Consider the following 19,877-nt stretch of genomic DNA (forward strand, 5'->3'; position numbering starts at 1 on the left):
CTATTCTGCTGCCAGAGCTGATAGTGACGGCTAATCAAGCCATCATTCGGACGGAGGCGAGGGAAGACAGAACACCACCGCCAATGCATGTCAGTTATTTTGGGGGCTAGTTTTAAAAATGGGTTTAGTGCTCTTCTGAAATAGGTGGTTCCGAAATGTTCAATAAAACTAATATATATGTACCGTACACACACTTAAAGTCTGGCTAATCAATAACAAATAGGAAACCTTAAGTAGAGGACAGGGAAGTTCTTCCAAATAATGTGTTTATTTGCTTTAAAACACAGGTATAGAACAGCTGTGCTTTGGTTTAGTTGAATTCACATGAGGATTTCTTGAATAATATTGGAAAGATGTGGATGCACTCTCTAAAAAATAATTTGCTGTTCAGATATGTTTTTTTTAATTCCTCCATTCTTAGAAATCAAAGGAAAGGGATGTCTAATGTTAGCTTGTGGAGCACTACTGTATTTCCACAAGTTTGGTTAATATTATACAGCAATAGCATATCAGAGATAAATCCATCCCTGATAGTTTGAATAATTTTCAAAAAGTTTCACCTTGATTTTAATTCTCCAGAAGGAAGCAGTATTTGATGCTTTAAGGAAAGAAATTTGTTTCTGAATTGGATCCCTGGCCCATATAATCCGACAATCTGTTTTCACAGTGGTCAATCAACTGCACAAGAAAGCCCACTGATCTCACAAAAGATGGCTTTAAGAGGCAGTCATACTGCCATGAAAGCTACTATACACCAATCATCTTGACTTTGATAAGTTGGGCCAACTGTCTATGAAACCAGGAAAACTAGGAGTGGGGTGAAATGCTACCGGTTCACTCTGGTTCAGACGAGCCAATAGTAAAAAAAAGCTACCGGTTTGGGCGAACCGGTAGTTAGCTACCAGTTCAGTCAAACCAGTAGTTGGCAACCGGTTCAGTCGAACTGGTAGTTAAAAAAAGCTGCAATCCAACGATCACCTGTGCTGCGTGGTTTAGCTTTGCTAGAAAGCAGGATTTCCTGCTTTCTAACAAAGCTAAATTGTGTGCCACAGCTGATCCTCCCCTCGCTGTTTTACTTACCTTCCAAGCCTCCTTTTAGCATGTACTGCACATGCAGTAGGGTAAAATTTAGTGCAGCCAGCAAACCAGTAGCAAACCGGTTCAGATTTCACCCCTGGCTAGGAGCCCGCACTTTATTTCATATCAGGGAATTCCATAGTTGTGTTTTGAAAAAAATCCTTTATCTGTCCTGATTTTTTGTTCAGGATTCATATTTAAAGATTGATTGTTGTGGTCTTATGCCTTAAAATGTCCTTGTCAACCATGTCCTTAAAGGGATGGCATTATCAGCTGTTATTTATTTCTCAAGTAATCTCTTGGGATGGAAAGGTATTTTGCTTCATGACAGTCAGCCAAATATTGTTCTATGTAGATTTGAAAAAAAAAAGGATCCTTTTTTTAATCCCTTAGTGCTTGGAAATATCAGAGTAATAACCCTCTGTACATGTATAGTACTGGCCAGATTTTGGCAGAAAGGTGAAATTACCCAAGATTTGTGTAGTAGTTATGAGGTTTTGGCCCTGCAGAATTAGGTTAGCTCTCATATTGCTGGCTTTTGGACATACAGTAAAGAAGTATATTCTTTCATAAGGCTTTCAGTGATTAACGAAGAAACTATTACAGAGTAAATTTAATAATATAGATGCAATTACAGTATTGGATTTAGAAACTTTGCCTGAGCCAAGCTAAATGGCTTTCTTCTTCTTTCACCTTTCTTTTGTTCTATCATCTATCACCACTATTATTGGCTTTTTGCTGTCCAGATGAATACCGTAGTATAACAGTATAATTTACATATTTATACTTTTTTAAATTTTTGCTGATGTTCAGCGGTCAACAGATAGAATTTAAAACTAGTTTTTTACCCAAAGTTCACAAAGCAGAGTCTTCACAATTCTTACCTATGATGTAACCAAATTACAAAAAATGGCTAAGATAGCTGCAGTACAAGGACAGAAAAACCTGTTTTTATTGTACTGGTTTTATTACTGCTTTAAAACCAGATAATTGTATTCAGATAAGGACTGAGAAGAAAGATAAGTCTTTGGTTAAAAGGTCAGGCAGCAAACCAATACAAAAATCTGTACAGGTAATTCCTCTAAATTCAACAAGGTTACTTCTGAGTTCCATGCACCTTTGGCCTATGGCCATGCGGTTCACATAATCACAGAAATGGTCTTCAGACAACGCTAGCTCCCTTGGCCAAGAAAAAGCGATGAGCACCATGCCTTCGAGTCGGATCCAATGGACAGGGATCCCTTTACCTTACTTCTGACTGGCATTAATTAAATAATCTATTTGGCAGGCAATGAATATCAGTTCCAGGCAAAAAAGTCAATAATGCTGTAGTTATACAACTGTTTTAAACCGATGATCTATAAATATCTCCAAAGGTTGTTTACTTATACTCTTTGGTTTTACCAAATGTAAAATGTATTTCAGAAAGTCTAATGAACTTCCTTCTAGATATTTACCCCTAGACAGCATGGTGAGATTGGAAGGTGCTGCATTATGGGGTAGCAGTAAATCTTAAACTTAACAGTATATAGAAGTGATTTCCAACATCCCAAGTGTAGGATGGTCATCTAAAAGTTCTATATATTCTTACTGAATCTATATGCAGAAGTATACTTAATGGAAAGTGTCGGTAACTCTTGGCCATGTTAAATGATGCCTACAAGTGAAGTTGCTCTCTGGAGGGGAAAAATTCTGCTAAATTGTAGACTTGTAGTGGAAAAGACTATAGACGTAAGTATTTAAAAATGTATATAGAGCTTTTCATTTTATTAAAAACACATTAGATTTACAATAAAATGATAAAAAAAACAATAAAATACAGTGAAATAAGTTCATTAAAAAATGAAAGCCAAGGCAATTCAACTATTCTTGGTGTAGGTAAATTGAAGAAATAGTAGAAATGCCAGAACAAAATGGACCTTGTTGACAAAATGGGAACCTGTCCAATTTCAGTAAGAGGTCATTTCACATATACAGTAGATAGTCCCAACTTACAACTGTTCATTTAGTAACTGTTTGATGTTACAACAGCATTGAAAAAAGTGATTTATGACCGTTTTTTATACTTACAACCATTGCAGCATCCCTGTGGTCACATGATCAAAATTTAGAAGCTTGGCAACTGACTTATACTTTATGACCGTTGCTGTTTACCAAAGTCATGTGATCACCTTTTGCAACCTTTTGACAAGCAAAAACAATGGGGAAGCCAGATTCACTTAACAACCATGTTACCAACTTATCAACTGCAGTGATTCACTTAACAACAGTAGCACGGAAGATTGCAAAATGGGGCAAAATTCACTTAACAACTGTCTCACTTAGCAACAGAAATTTTGGGCTCAATTGTGGTTGTAAATCAAGGATTACCTGTAGTAGCCCCGCACTGGAGAATTCCTCTGTTATATCATTGCTACATGAGCATCAGCAGGCCATTATAGCACAGGAAGGAAGCCATCCCCCACAAAACTGTAAAGACTAAGTACAGTTAATTTAAATTTAAAAAAAAAACATGGTTCCTAAAGACAACAAATGTTCAACAGTAATTAGTTTAATTTGGAAAGCTTTAAAATCATTCTCCATTTCCTTCTGTGACATTTTACAGAAAAGCAGACTGTATATGTTTTTATAGATGGTGCGACTTCATTCAAACAGTATCTAGAGACACAAAATCCCACTCAAAGTTTCCTCTTGGTCCAGGTTTCATTTTGGGTTGCTTCTCTTTGTGCAGCAACAAAATCACTCTCAAGCAGACCAATTCAGCTGATTACTTGAAATCTCCTAGGTGATATCAGAAATTCTAAAGTTAGTTGTAATGAACAGACAAAAAAAAAGCCATAGAATTCACCAACATTGATTACATGATCTATTAGCTAGTATCTTAGATCACTACCAAAACCTTTTAAGAACCGGTGCCACATATAGATTTGTACGACAGTAGTTCATAATCAGAGACCAGTCAATTTCTCCCAACAGTGGAACAAACAGGGATGTTTTCCCAGTTCCGAAAGCAAAAAAACCAAGAAGGCTAACTCAGTATTTCAAATAAGCAACATCAAGTGACTAATAGCCTTGAGATCAACCTTAATAGCACTATGGATTTGGCTCAGGATCAAGTTGGCAACCACTACAGTTCTTTAAACTCTACTGTTGCTATTAAGTATATTATGTAACAAAAGTAGTTCTGGATTGTTATCAACTGCTTCCTCAATATAAAATGCACTGCATTGGTCCAAATGAAAGATTGCATGAGGATCAATAAATAAGAATTGGCACTCTCAATCTAGGTTCAACCATAATCAGTGTTTGGCCAATGCTGGGCGGACTCCGTAAGTGCCAGGCCTCCAGTGATAAAACTGAATCAAGGATAATACAGTAATGGCCAAAATTGGGGAAACCTTTTGGAAAAAGTCTATTTTTGAGATTTGATGGCTAATAACACCAGTTTTTTTTCGGAGTTTCAAGATAATCATATTCTACTGCTGGAATGACCTGGGAATAGTCCAGACCTTAACTCAATTGAAAATCTATGGAGCTGACTAAAGAAACTTGTTAGTCAGAAGCAACCCAGCAATAAAACCCAGTTAATAGAAGCAATCATTCCATCTTGGTTTCACATTATAAGAGCTGCAGAGCTAAAAAACTTGGTTCACTCCATGGGAAGACATTGTAAGGCCGTAATTTCATGCTAAAGGTTACCCAACTATTAACTGACGTGATAATTTTTGTATATCTCATTTTTTCTATGTGTTTCCCTTTTTTCTTTATACTGTAACTGTTATTCTAATAGCAAATCCTTCATAAAAGTTATTGCAATACATTCTTGATTAAATTATCTTTCCACTGATATATAATTTTATGGTACTACTCCCAAAAAAGTAGTTATTAGCTAGTTTTAGAAAATACACTTGTCTCAAAAGGTTTCCACAATTTTGGTCACTACTGTACCTCTACTGAACCTGTGCCACAGGTGGCACGTGTAGCCATATCAGTGGGCACGCGAGCTCAGTTCCGCGCTTTTTCGGGCCTTCTGGGCCCACCCAAAGTAGGGAAACAAGCTGGCTCCTGGCTCTAGGAATCTCTGGAGCCTGGGGACAGCAAAAAAGTCACTTCCTGTCCAACCGGAAGTTGGTAAACGGGGCATTTCTGGCCTCTGGAGGGCTTCCAGGGTGGTGGAAAAGGCAGTTTTCGCCCTTCCCAGACTCAGAGAGGCTCTGGAGCCAGGTGAGAGGGAAAATTGCGTGCTAGGAGTGGTGTGTGTGTGTGTCACACATGCATGTGCAGGGGCAGAGCACATAAAATTATGGGTGTGGGCACGCGACAGCCCCCCTCCTGGCACGCGATGGCAAAAAGGTTAGCCATCACTGCTCTAGCATGTACCCCTCCTTCAGAAACAGCTTCCTATCCTCTTTCAGATCATAAGAACCACCCACTCACTCAGCAGGACCTCCATCTTGTTAGATTTAAATTGCTTGGCCATCATTCAACACATTATTGCCTCCAGACTGATCAAGCTCTTGGCTCAGAAGAGAAGAAAAAAGCTGAATATTGGTAGAACCTTGTCACCAAATACTTGGTGATCAGTTCCAGTAAGGTCATACAGAGATTGAAACACATGGAAGACAGATTGGAATTTTATGATTAAAATGTTATTTCCTGTTCTAGTTTTTAATTGAGTTGAAAATTCAGGCTTTAAGCAGACATGGGGATACTCTGTATACTGTTGTACCTCCTTATTTCTCTACAACAAAGTACAGAAATAGCTTGCTAGAGTGTTAGTGCAGTGATGGTGAACATTTTGGGCTCGATATGTCCAAAATTTAGAAAGTGCCTAACATGACTCTGCTGGCATGTCACTACCTCCCCCAGTCACTGCTTTGTGTAAAATGATCCTGAGCTGTTGTGCAACAAAAGCCTTCCGGAACATCCAGGAAGAATGTACTTGAAATAACCATCTAAGAATCAAAGCACATTTAATAATAATAATAATAACAACAGAGTTGGAAGGGACCTTGGAGGCCTTCTAGTCCAACCCCCTGCCCAGGCAGGAAACCCTACATCATCTCAGAACAGATGGTTATCCAACATTTTCTTAAAAATTTCCAGTGTTGGAGCATTCACAACTTCTGCAGGCAAGTCGTTCCACTTATTAATTGTTCTAAATGTCAGGAAATTTCTCCTTAGTTCTAAGTTGCTTCTTTCCTTGATCAGTTTCCTTGATTTAACTTGATTTCCTTGATCAGTTTCCTTGATTTAACTGCATGTATTACTGCTTAAGTTGATACCACTTGCAGCAAGCCCTGTTACACTGAAAAGTTTTTATAAGAATAGAATAGAATAGAATAGAATAGAATAGAATAGAATAGAATAGAATAGAATAGAATAGAATTTTTTATTGGCCAAGTGTGATCGGACACACAAGGAATTTGTCTTGGTGCATATGCTCTCAGTGTACATAAAAGAAAAGATACCTTCGTTAAGGTACAACACATACACTTAAGTGTTACACTTAAGTTAAGAAAGTAACATCTTACCTTATTTACTGAGCCTTTGTTACTTCTGTTGTTCCATTAGGTGGAAGCACTGTAGTCAATGAAAGAACTTCCAATTCAGGGGCATCAAAAAAGTATGCCTACATCAATGGGGTGCAAGGAGGAGATATCAGAACATCGTGAACATTACAATCCAATATAGTTGTATAGGTAGTCCTCAATGTATGACTGTTCACTTAGCGATCATTCAAAGCTATGAAAACTCCCTGAAAAGGTATTTGCAATCTGGATTTGAAGTTGTGATGGTTGGCCATCACCCCATAATCACATTTTGGCTGTTCGGCAATAGGCCCACATTTAGGGGGGTATCCCACACATAAGTGATCACAATTTACATCTTTTCCATGTACTTCTGGTTTTTAGTAAAAATGCCCGTTGTGGACAATGGATTTGCTTGGCACCCACAGCATTCATTTAATGACTACCACAAAAGAGGTTGTAAAATTGGGTACAGTCATGGGATGACCTGCTTCATGACTGGCATGACTTACAAGTGTAATTGCAGGCTCAATTACAATTGTAAATCAAGGACTACCTCTAATGTACATGGGCAGAGAACAGCCAATATAGAAATAACAAAATATTCAAAGATGACCAAGATAGAAGATGCAGACTGTCAGATATGGAAAAACAATACCAAAACAATATTTATAGTAGATTTATCAGGTACTCTTCGACTTACAACAGTTCATTTAGTGACCAAAGTTAGAACAGAATTGAAAAAGTGACTTATGACCATTTTTCACACTTAAAACTTTTGTAGTATCCCCATGATCATGTGATCAAAATTCAGATGCTTGGCTACTGGTTCATACTTATGACCGTTGCTGTTTACCAAGGTCATGTGATCACCTTTTGCAACCTTTTGACAAGCAAAATCAATGGGGAAGCCAGATTCACTTAATAACCATGTTACCAACTCATCCACAGTAGTGATTCACTTAACAACCATGGCAAGAAAGATCGTAAAATGGAGCAAAATTCACTTAACAAATGTCTCACTTAACAGCAGAAATTTTGGGCTCAAATTATGGTCATAAGTTGAGAACAACCTGTAATAAAGATGACAAAGGAAATAAGCCAAAAGTTACTTAGTAATTGAAAAAACTGTTAATTCTCTCTCCAACAAACCTCCTGGGATTCCCTCCAACAAGCTTCTAGATATATTTAAGTAACATTGTACACTCACATGCATATGGATACACACAAATATACAATTTAGTAGCTTGCAAATATTCTGAAAGTGCTAATTAGATATGTTACTATCTAATTCTACAACAGCTAATCAAATCTAATCAAACCAATACTGAAAAATAAAAATGAAATAACTGAAAATAATAGTTGACAGGTTGAGAGCTGTCATACCAAACAACCAACAGCCAGTAAAGCATGAAGAAGGACAACTGTCACAATTGTAGCCATTGCGATTCTCCGGTTGTCATCTCTAACGGCAGGCCAAAATGTCATTACTAGAACAGATCCTGAAAGACACAGAGCAAATGCCACCAGAACCCATCGGAGAACTTTCTGTGGAATGATCCATAAAATCTGCAAGGGAAAAGAAAAGAAATAAAGTCTTGGCTTTACTGGCTGAAAAGTAAAACATTTTAATCTGCTTCCCTATCTAAAAACCATCCAGGTATACCATGACCTGTGATGGAGAAACCTGCCATACAGGAGTAGCACATTTGCTTCATCCTATCTGCATTTCGTCACATGACAAGGAACCCCGTGGAATCACATGCAGTCCTGTATCTTTGTCCAGTCAAACAATTGTAGCTTCTCTATCAACACACATTTGTGAGAAGAACGGCTATGGTCTCTGTCACCTTCCAGACATTTTGAAACCTTTCTCCAACTTGAGGCCCTCCCCAGTAGGTAGGTAGGGAGTACAATCCCTAGGGTTCTCAACTTCCATCACTAAATCAAAAAATAATAGACTAAACAATTAAATTATGTCCCTGTTGTGGTCTGCCACCAGCCTGCGGACCTGGCAGCGGAGTCGGACAGTGAGGAGGCTAGGGGTGACAATGGGCCAGTCCTGGAGTCCGGGGAAGGCCGAGACGAGGGCTCTGCGTCAGAGGCAGAGATGAGGCCAGGGTCCTCTGGGAGCAATGCACGGACTCCGGAGCTTCCAGAGGTGGACAGCCTGTTCCTAGTGCACACATGAGAAGAGCTGCCAGAAGGCAAGAGCAGCTGAAGCAAAAAGGACGACTCTGGAGTAAGGCCAGAAGATGATTGGCCACTCCCATAAGGCTTAAAAGAGCAGCAATGAGCCAGCAACGTTGATTCCAGTTTGTCTTGTCAGCGTCTCTTGAACTTTGTGGGTTTGCCAAGAAAAGCCTTTGGCAGGTTGCCAAAGACAACAAAGGTTGGTGATAAGGCCGCAGGACTGTTAATAAACAGAATTTGTTTTGGACTAAGCTGAAAATGGATTAATTCTCAGCTGTTTTAATAAAATAAGTTTGTTCAGGCCTGTATTGTGTTTGGTAATCACTACTTGGGCCTAGATCACAACAGTCCCACATCACATAATACAGATCACTCAGTTAAACTTTGCACATGGAATATCAAAAACTGGTACTGGTCTATTTAGCTATTCCATATATTGTCACCTGTTCTTCCTAAAATATTTAATTGTATAATACTTACCGCTGTTGGTATATAAATGAAGAGTGAATAGCCGTAAACACACACAATCTCAAGAAACGAGTAGGAGACAATGTTCACAACCTTATTGTTTCTCCACATAAGGAATCCCCAGAGAGCGAGAGGAACTAGCCAGGCATAAGCATAGATGGCTGTCGCAGCTATGGAGACTATAAAGAGATGTATTTTAGGATTACGATTCACTTCAAGATTAACAGGCGTTTACCGTATTTTTCGGAGTATAAGACGCACATACCTTTTTTGGAGAGGAAAACAAGAAAAAGAAATCTGCCTCTGTCTCCCAGCAATTTTGTTGCAGCAAACAGCAAATAGCCTGCTTTACTTTCATTTTCGTTTTCAGCATAGCTTGATTAGCACAAGAAAAAAAAAATCTGCTCCCAGCAATTTACCTCCTTGCAGCAAGCAGAAGAGGCCCATGCAGTAATAGGCAATGGCAATCTCTGCAGCCTGAAACAGTGAGAGTCGGGGACAATCAACTTGTGCTAATTAGGCTGTGCTGAAGTTTCTTCTTGCTCCTTGCTGCAAGGAGGTAAATTGCTGCGAGGCAGAGCCCAGTGGGTGGACGGGGCTACATTTGGTGTATAAGACACACCTAAATTTTCACCCCCTTTTAGGTGGGAAAAAGGTGCATCTTATACTCCGAAAAATACACATCACAACACGTTCAGCTTCAAAAGCTGCAGAGTAAACTATGCAAGGACCAGTGATATCCCTCCAGATTTTCTTTAAAACTTATTAATCTAAATGAGGATCTTCACGCTACATACCAAACTTTGGAAAGTGACAATTTCTCTATCCCATGACTTGGAGGAAAAAATGGAATCAAGTGTTGAAATCAGTGACCGAAATCATCCTTAAGCCTCTGGCTCCTACAATTTAATATTCATACATTTAGAACTCTGCTTTTCAATTCCATTTGCTGCCTTGACTACTCACCAGTGTTGAAAGTAGGCCAATGTGTTAAGTAATCAATATACTGATTTGCCAAGGGACGTGTGGATTCTGAGAGAACCTCTTCATGTGCCCATTAGGAATAGGCAGCTGTTTTGGGGACCTCAAGATGTGCATGTACCTTACTCATTTATCTTTCTCTCCTTGTATGTCAAAGTGCCAAGCTAAGCATCTTTTAAAATGGAAACCGCTGGACAAATGAGCAATTCAGGACAGAACTGCTAATTAAAGAATTTAGCAGGACACAAAGTTAGAGTCTATGGCAATATATAATTCTGGGCTAAATATCCAACTTGACAAGTTACTTGTTTCTTAGTTTATGTGAAGGGTAACTTATCACCTTGCTGCTCTTTTCACATGTACTGAACCCATTCATTCTGGTTACTGCTGTGTTTTATAAGGTGGACAACATCACAACTGGTCTTTTTTGCCTGGGATGGATCCAGGAACCATCTGCTCCAAGCTGGTTGAGAATACATCCTGGCACCGTTAGCAGAAGCAGCCAAGCAAATGTATCTCTTTTACTAGTGATTATTCATGTTGGTAAGCTGTTCTCTTCCTAAACCCCATCCCAGGTTTGGGTCTCTTCCCCCTTCAGATGTTTGTGAGCTCCTTTGCCTTCTTATGAAATCAAAGCTGTACAGATGCTCTACTTCCTGCCCACCCACCTTTTACCTTTTGGCTACCTAGAGCTAGAGGCACTGATTCCAGGGTTTGGCTCAGTGGTGAAATTCAATTTTTTTTACTACCGGTTCTGGGTGTGGCTTGGTGGGTGTGGTATGGCTTGGTGGGCGTGGCAGGGGAAGGATACTGCAAAATCCCCATTCCCTCCCCACTCCTGGGGGAAGGATACGGCAAAATCCCCATTCCCTCTCCACTCCTGGGGGAAGGATATTGCAAAATCCCCATTCCCTCCCCACTCCTGGGAGAAGGATACTGCAAAATCCCCATTCCCTCCCCACTCCTGAGGGAAGGATATTGAAAAATCCCCATTCCCTCCCCACTCCTGGCAGAAGAATACTGCAAAATCCCCATTCCCTCCCCACTCCTGAGGGAAAGATATTGCAAAATCCCAATTCCCTCCCCACTCCTGGGAGAAGGATACTGCAAAATCCCAATTCCCACTCCACTCCTGGGGGGAGGATACTTCAAAATCCCCATTCCCACCATTCCCACTTCTGGCGGGAGGATACTTCAAAATCTCCATTCCCACCTCACTCTGGGGCCAGCCAGAGGTGGTATTTGCCGGTTCTCCGAACTACTCAAAATTTCTGCTATCGGTTCTCCAGAACCTGTCAGAACCTGCTGAATAGCACCCCTGGTTTGGCTGCAATGCCAAGCCTCCTGAGGGTGATTTGTTTGAGCTCAGCATGTCAGGTTTATTTTCTGTCCTGAATGATGTCTCCAGAGTGAGTGATGCTTCTCCTCCCTGTTGGAACATGGCATGGATTCCTTCTTCCTGCCTCTCCTGAGAATCAGAGTTCCTTGCCTGCCTTTCAACATTCTGGCTACAAAGAAATCGGCAACCTTCTTCAAACTGGTTCACCCCAATCCCTGCTACCGTACTTTTCCATTGAATAAAAACAGAATAGATACGAACTGCTTGAAATAATTTTACGAACCTTTGCGGAAATCTGGCACATAATGAAAATCACGTTTACCCAGATGGATGAAGAATTTTGAAAGGTTACCGCTAATTGCAACAGCAAAGACTAGCGTGGCACATATCCAAAATGGACCTTAATTGAGACAAAAGCAAATTCCCATTTTAGTTTGATTGACTTATTTGTATTCAGCGCAAAAGTGGGAGAAGATCCCTTATTCAAAATTATATTGTTTGCACATACCATAAAGATCAGGATTACTCCGAATGTACAGTCTCACGAAGTTTTTCCCTGGCACTGGAAATACAGAACCTTTGATTCTGTCCAAAACCTGATAATAATTAAAGCAGCATATATCATATGGCTGAAGATAAATAAACTGTTTAAATTAAAGAAATACCGAACACATTTTGGATTTAACAAAACCATCTATACATTGCCCCATTGGAAATCAGGATCTTGGGCAAATTAAGTATGGTTTATTCAGTCAGAAATAAACAATGTGCAACATACTGCTTGCATTCATACATCAAGAAACCAAAAGCAAACAAATTACATTATGATTTGGATAATTAAATCCAGCCATTTTCCTTCTAATTTAACAAAAAAAAGCCTTGTTAGTTCCCTTAATCATAGGTTTGGTTTGCAAATAAGCTAACTCGTAAATTGGTATGTGCTTGCTTTGAGCATTTAATGAATTCAGCCATTGTAGTTTTAATGTTAGGTGTAAGCCTGGTCGCTTTGAATTCTGAAAAAACAACAATACTTTTTCCCCCAAAATTGTACAATGTGGTGATGGCTATAAATGAGAGAAAACAACACAGGTCTTTCCCCCTGAGCAGCAAATAAAGGTTTATTAGATCAATACTATGTGCATGGTAAGGTATACCAATCAATTAGTAACTGATTCAAAGATCAAACAAGACGGAAGGGGAATGCTGAACTACTGTATAGTAGAAATGTCAACATCCAAGATTCCTTAGGAAATCTCTCTCTCTCTCTCTCACAAGAACTTCTAGTACTAGAAGAAGTAGTTAGAATTTAGCTACAGGAAGTCATGGAATACCCACAGGAATATGGCAAGCAACAGGAGAAGAATCAATCAAGGTTCTAACCAAGTTATGGCAGCAAATCTGGAAAGCCATGCTAAAGAACTACAATCTGTGAAGTGGCCAACAGATTGGAAGGGGTCAATCTACATTTCAATACTAAAAACAGGCGACTTAATAGTAGAACATGCAAACTATTGTACAATATCCTTAATTTCACATGCTGGCAAAGTAATAGGTCATACAATGCAGACTGGAGCCCTACACTGAAAAAAGAAACGCCAAATGTTCAAGATGGTTTTTAAAAAGGATAAAAAACATGAAACATTATAACAGTTGCAGTATCCTGGGGTTATGTGATCATCTTTTCTGACCTTCTGACAAGCAAACTCAGTGGGGAAGCCAGATTCACTTAACAAACAGGTTACTCACTTCTTAAGTGCAATGCTTCTCATAACAATTGTCGCAAGAAATGTTGTAAAATGGGGAAAAACTCACTTAACAAATGTCTCACTTAATAACAGAAATTTTGGGCTCAATCATGGTCGTAAGTCAAGGACTATTTGTATGAAGAATAAGAAAAAATAATAATACATGGTCATGAAAAAGTACAAAAATGATGATCGTATTCAGAAAGTTCTATTCCAACTATTTAAATTGGCAGAGAGGAGCAATAAATATTTGGAAGGTTTTCAAAAGGAATGGTCTTGTATATCTTTTTGTTAAGCCACATATGGACAAGGAAGTAGCAAAATAAATACAGACCAGGATCTGCTATGCAGGATTGGCTCACAGAAACAAAACAAACAAACAAACTCAAACTTGCTCTCTACATGGGGCTGCCCTTGAGGTGCACCCGGAGGCTGCAGTTGGTCCAGAATGCAGCTGCGCGAGTGGTAACGGGAGCCGTTCGTGGCTCCCATGTAACACCACTGCTCCGTAGTCTGCACTGGCTTCCTGTAGTCTTTCGGGTGCGCTTCAAGATTCTGGTTACCACCTTTAAAGCGCTCCATGGCTTAGGACCCGGGTACTTACGAGACCGCCTGCTGCTACCTTATCCCTCCCACCGACCCGTACGCTCTCACAGAGAGGGCCTTCTCAGGGTGCCGTCCGCCAAACAATGTCGGCTGGCGGCCCCCAGGAGTAGGGCCTTCTCTGTGGGAGCACCAACACTCTGGAACGAACTCCCCCCTGGCTTACGTCAAGTGCCTGATCTTCGGACCTTTCGTCGTGAGCTTAAAACATATTTATTCATTCAAGCAGGACTGGCATAAATAGTTGCTTTTAAATTGGGGTTTTAATAATATTTTAAATTTTTAAATGTTTTAATTATCGGCCGCATAGTAATAGTTCATTTTAAATTCTTTTAATTGTACATATTCTGTGTTTTATTTTGGCTGTACACCGCCCTGAGTCCTTCGGGAGAAGGGCGGTATAGAAATTTAATAAAATAAAATAAAAAATAAAAAATAAATAAACAAAAAACCTTATTTCATTAAAGTAAACACATTATGCACACGCTACACCATACACATAGGTGGAGATGACAAACCTGGTACGTATCCACATCAAAAAATGTCTGATAATATTCAAATGTCCAGAATGGAGCACTTTTCTTTTGCCCAGCAAGCAACTGGAAGATAGGATTTTTAGAAGAAAGTACAGGTTTATTTCTTATTTAAATATATTATTTACTCATACAAACAATATCACTTATGTTAGAAACAGGAACCCCTCCGGAGAAAGTTGAATTTGACATTTGTGCTGGAAAGCAGAGCTTTCAGGAAAATCTATGCCACCTATTCTATGTTAGGGTTACTTACATTGTGTTAATTCTACAGACTCATCTCACTGAAAGCACATGCATGTATTTTTGCCAAGTCTCTTGTCAGAAAGAGAGACAACCTGGCATCAACCTGGCCAAAGCCCAATAATTTAGACCATGCTCTAGTGAACTAAAAGAATATATATGTATGTATGACTGGGAATGATGAAATGATTTGATTCACAGTTTGACCCAAACTCAGTTTTTACCCATTTCTTCATTCCCAATCATATGTGCATATGTCTTTCCATCTGTGGGCTAGATAGCTGTGAGTTTACTCAACCTATCTCAAAGTCCGAATAGAAGTTCAGATTTAATATTAAAGGCAATCAAGTAGTGTCACTAAATTTTTGTCCATTGACAGGGACAAAAATCCCTTCTAAAGTTCTTGGAGTGGAGAATTATATCCAATTTGCATTGCTATTAAAAATGGAAAAAAGCCATGCAGAATATCCTAAAGTTAAAGTTAATCATAATCTGTTTACATATGAATGGATCCCCTTAATATCGATTTATTGAACCAGAAACGCAAACCAAGATTGTAACAATGGCAACAGCATCTTTCTATATCAGCACAATGCTAATGGATAATTCAACACAATAACTCTATATTAAGGGGAAAAATCCCTCATCCCATTAGATGGTTTCTAGCTGCGATCTAAATTTATATTATTTGAATCACCCCAAGACTATTCTAGTGTGTCTCTTTCCTGCACAGAGTTGTCCTTAATCGTTTCTACTGCTTTTTTTAAACACAATATGTGCAGTGTTTATTAACAATATGAAGAAGAACAGCAGTTTTCGGATAGAATCAGTTTGTTTTCATCAAACCTCAGTTTTATCAGAATCATCTGTCCCCAGAAGTTCATCGTCTTCTTCTCTTCCAGATTCTTGCAGACGTCCATGTTTTTTCTTTGGTTTTTCAGTAGGTTCATCAATACTTATAGTGACGGCATCTGGATTGGCTGCCAACAAGTTGGCTGCATCGTCAAATTCTGAAAAACAAACAAAAGACTTTATTTTTCTTAGCGTTTCCTCTCAAGGCATACAATTGTATGGTATTAACTCTTGCATCATATTCTAAAGTAAATATATTGTCAAATTACCAAGACGTTTGTTTACTCAGTTAAACAAAGCTTTGGATCCGTGCCCTAGAACGGAGTTCATAATTTATTAAAAAATTCTGTATTCTGAAATTGGAATATAAAAAGAAGCACCACAAAGCAGAAACCCAACAGGGAGTTTTGTAACAAGTAGCAGTTCAACTAACAAACAATACTTACCTAACATCAGGAAGATTTCTGGCGTAATATACCTTCTCAGTTACTTGAGTGAATCTTATAGTATAACTATAATGAATACGCTTTGAATGAAACCAAAGGCTCATCTACTGCATCTCCTGTTTTGGTCAAGGAACAATTAAATGCCAAAGGAGAAGCTGGCATTAGGTTTAAGCAGAAGATTTTGTGGAGAAGATAAAAAGAATGAAGTAGATATGTCATTTGAATTCCTTGGTGAATTTAAAAAAATTACACCTTGAGATAATTCCCTTTAGGAAAGGATAATTGTATTCAGTTCCACAATGATAACACTGCTTGTAAAAAAAATATGTGGCAGCACCATGCATTATACATGAGACAGAGATTAAATCTGCAATGCAAAGCAACAACACAGAACAATCTAAAGGTTTTGGAAACCCCTTTTTGAAATGTACCTTGGAACTTGAAGTCATCCACAGCAGCCATTCATGCAGTGATATTCTTAGTTTGTTAATAGGAATTGAGCAAAATCCTGAAATATATAAAGAGAACAAATATGGTCTTAGAATGAAAACCATAATTCTATTCTTCATTGTTGAAACTGATTTCCAGAGATCTTGCAGCTATTCAACATCATACAACAGATTCTCCAGAGCAGTTCGTTTCATCCCAGAATACAAAATTGCCACAAGCATTGAGAGAATACATTAACCTACTGAGCAGAAATGCCTGCATATAATAGGAAAAAATGCAAATAACTCCAAACCAGTACTTTTTAAAGGAAATTATCTCTTCTGTCATCTTCTATTAATATTATTAACTCAGCCAATTTGACTTGAGAAAAATACCTGTATATATCTCAATTTAGCTGGATAAAAAGAAAAAAAAGTCTGACAGTCAAATTGTACAGAGAAGTCATAATCCAATGTTTACTTGAGATCCCATTATGAGTTGCCTTGATAAGAGGTATGTGTGCCCACAGTTTAACTTCCTACTACCACCAATACCGGAAACTCACTGAGTGACTTTGCTCTCTTGACTTGTAGGGAAAGGAATGCTATGTTCACTGTCTTAAGCCTCAGAATGAAAGGGATTAAAAATTGGTGAATTAAAACAACTTTAATGCAAAGAAAAGAACACTCTGGCTGGCATTTAGTCAGAGAAGTGGTGGGAAACTTGCTTTTCCCACTCTTCTTCAAGGAACACTTATAGTTGCATTTGGCTAATAAAAATCTGTAGCACAGAGGTCTTCAAACTTGGCAGCTTTAAGACTTGAATTCTCCAGCTGTGCTGTGCTGGCTGGAGAATTCTGGGAGTTGAAGTCCACAAGTCTTAAAACTGCCAAGTTTGAAGACCTCTGCTCTAGCAGATATTGGAAAAAAAAAATTCATCTCAACTATATTTGAAGCTGAACAGATTTCTTTCGACTTTCACTTGTATATTCTGGTTATTCCTTGAAAAATATGAAGCAAAAGCTCCAAGTAAAAGAGTTCAGTTTATAATTTCCACAATACTGTACTACATTATACTAGAAAACTGAATAATGGTTAAGGGATTTTGCAGCAGCACTGTGAAATGTAATCATTTTTGCTGCAGTATGCTTTTATGTACACTGAGAGCATATGCACCAAGACAAATTCCTGTGTGTCCAATCACACTTGGCCAATAAAAAAATTCTATTCTATTCTACTCTTCTTTTATTAAAAAAAATATTTACACTGAAATCTGTATCTGGGTTTCTTTTCTTTCAAGCACACCCTATATTGCTGTCAGTGTCACCCAAAGAGTACAGTACCCTTAGCGAGAAAACTTATCATCTGGCCACATTTTAAGCGCAGGTAACCTCCATCCTCCCTTTGCCCATGATTGCAAACTTGGAAGAAATAAAATTGCAGATCAACAGTTACAGAAATCTGCTTCTTAATTAGTTAGGATCGTTTAAAGAAAAACAGAATCGCTCTTATGTCGGGGAAAGGGGTTTCATCCAACCACCCTCAATTTCTTGAGCAGAGTTTATAAGGCTCATATGTTGACATACACATCTGACATCTCATGGGAGGTGGGGGGGGAATGAGTTTTTGCTAGGCAAACATGGATTTTATCCCTCTCCCTAAAGACAGGCCGCAGTCAGAGTCCTACCCAACCACGCCACCAGGCGGCGCCGTCGCTACCTGCTCGGGGCAATACAAATGGGAAGACGCCGAGAAACAACCTGTATTGCCGAGAACCAACCTGTATTGCCGGAAACAGCAGGCACTAAGTAAACCCCTCCCACTTCTTCGCTGTCTCTCGCTCTTAAAGAGACAGAAATCGCTTTGTAGCATCTTGACCAATCCACGTTGCCCTCCTCCTCCTCCTCCTCCCCCCTCCTCCTCCCTCCCTTTAAAGAGACAGCAATCAATTGCAAATGCATTTTTTTCCTTAGCTTGGTACCCTTAAAATGTGCTCAAATGATGTTCTAATTACAGGAATAGTTGCAGCCCACGAAAAGCTTCATGGAAAGGGCTAAATTAAATGGTAACGGTTTTCCAGAGCATAAAGCTTAAAGCCATGGCAGTTTAAGCTATAGTGGATATGTTAACTTTTCCGGTAGCAGAGTCACCTTAAAAGGAAAAAACACACACCTACACACCAGAAAATCCATTTCCTGAATTGGCTATGGCGGTGTCAACAGGTAGCTGGCAGTGGATGCTCTTAGGACAGGGATGTCCAAACTTGGCCCCTTGAAGAGTGGTGGACTTCAACTCCCAGAATTCCCCAGCCAGCAACTTGTTCATATTTATAGCTCATGCTGGCTGGGGAATTCTGGGAGTTGAAGTCCACCACTCTTCAAGGGGCCAAGTTTGGACACCCCTGTCTTAGGAGTTTAAGCAGAGTTGGATTTGAGTAGAATTTGGATAGGAGACCACTCGGCAATCCCAGAACCGTCAATCAGACCCGTGTTCCTCAACCTTAACAACTTTTCAGCTCTTTGGGCTTGCTGGCTGAGAAATTCTTGGGAGCAGAAATCCAAATCTCTTAAAAGTTGCTGAGATTGAGAAATGCTGAGCTAAACTGGGAAGTCGAAAAGCATCTCAGCAAAAGGTGATAGCAAATAACTTCTATATCAGGGGTCTCCAACCTTGGCAACATTAAGCCCCAGCGGCTGGGGAATTCTGGGAGTTGAAGTCTACCAGGCTTAAAGTTGCCAAGGTTGGGGACCCCTGTTCTATATCGTTGTCAGAACACTCTGCATGAATATAACTGAGAAGTGACCAAGAGAAAATTTCGGAGATTTCATTTCCCTTACTTATATAACAGGCCTGTGAATTCCGGCTAGGTAGGAAGCAAACCGGATTTACCTATAGCGGCTCTTTACCTGTACTAAACATGAGCTGCAGCAATATTCAGATACTGCAGCCTTTCTAAGATCTTCCATTAAACAATTAGTCAAAGATGCAAGTATCTTTTGCGTTCTCCCACGAGAGACAAAAGATGTACAGTCAATGTTTTTAAACGTCCGACTTCGAAAGTAAAAAATTCAAGAATTCTATATAGAGGTTATTGGTCCAGTTTTGTAAAATGTGATTTTCATTTCCCCCCCCCACTCACTTTTTTAGCTGCTTTGATAGGATTCCGGCTTTAAAGTTGTTTTTCCCCCCACCTACTGTGTTATGATTTCGGCTTTCTTTTCTTTTCCCACTACTTCTCGTCCCGTTCTCCACTTTTGCAAATTTTCCGAAAGGGATTCATGGATTAGACATTCGATCACGCGGAGGGGAAAAAAATCGAGTTTTACTAAAAAATAAATAATATAAAAGACCCGAATCTGAAGGCGAAACGGGACCTCCTTATCTGACTGCTTTTGGTCTTGCTGATGTTTCCCCTACACCCCCCTCCCCCGCAACCAC

The 19,877-nt window shown here is 39.3% G+C and overlaps 1 protein-coding gene across 5 annotated transcripts; it reads right to left on the reverse strand.

The window, feature by feature from the left end:
• Nucleotides 1-3,612: 3,612 nt before the first annotated feature.
• On the reverse strand, nucleotides 3,613-19,868 carry YIPF1 (Yip1 domain family member 1). 5 transcript variants are annotated; one of them, XM_058175159.1, is made up of 10 exons: nucleotides 19,579-19,868; nucleotides 16,443-16,519; nucleotides 15,560-15,723; nucleotides 14,456-14,536; nucleotides 12,098-12,185; nucleotides 11,873-11,989; nucleotides 9,282-9,448; nucleotides 7,995-8,177; nucleotides 6,612-6,709; nucleotides 3,613-3,858 (listed from the first exon to the last, which is right to left on the reverse strand). In XM_058175159.1, exons 2-9 carry the CDS (start codon nucleotides 16,471-16,473, stop codon nucleotides 6,617-6,619), a joined length of 924 nt encoding a protein of 307 aa, XP_058031142.1. In that variant the 5' UTR covers nucleotides 16,474-16,519; nucleotides 19,579-19,868; the 3' UTR covers nucleotides 3,613-3,858; nucleotides 6,612-6,616. The 5 variants fall into 5 exon arrangements, with proteins under 5 accessions (XP_058031142.1, XP_058031144.1, XP_058031143.1 ...); XM_058175161.1 differs by lacking the exon at nucleotides 19,579-19,868 and adding an exon at nucleotides 18,220-18,251; XM_058175160.1 differs by lacking the exon at nucleotides 19,579-19,868 and adding an exon at nucleotides 18,127-18,235.
• Between the last annotated feature and the right edge of the window lie 9 nt (nucleotides 19,869-19,877).

The sequence above is a fragment of the Ahaetulla prasina genome, chromosome 3 (assembly GCF_028640845.1).
Source record: "Ahaetulla prasina isolate Xishuangbanna chromosome 3, ASM2864084v1, whole genome shotgun sequence".
NCBI lineage: Eukaryota > Metazoa > Chordata > Lepidosauria > Squamata > Colubridae > Ahaetulla > Ahaetulla prasina.

What these genes read in the sequence shown, in the direction of transcription:
- YIPF1 (XM_058175159.1), bottom strand. Translation starts at nt 16,473, where the DNA reads ATGGCTGCTGTGGATGACTTCAAGTTCCAAG. An exon ending in ATGATTCTGATAAAACTGAG is followed by an intron (nt 14,537 to 15,559) that starts GTTTGATGAAAA and finishes CCTATCTTCCAG; the next exon opens with TTGCTTGCTGGGCAAAAGAA. An exon ending in TTGATGTGGATACGTACCAG is followed by an intron (nt 12,186 to 14,455) that starts GTTTGTCATCTC and finishes AATTATTATCAG; the next exon opens with GTTTTGGACAGAATCAAAGG.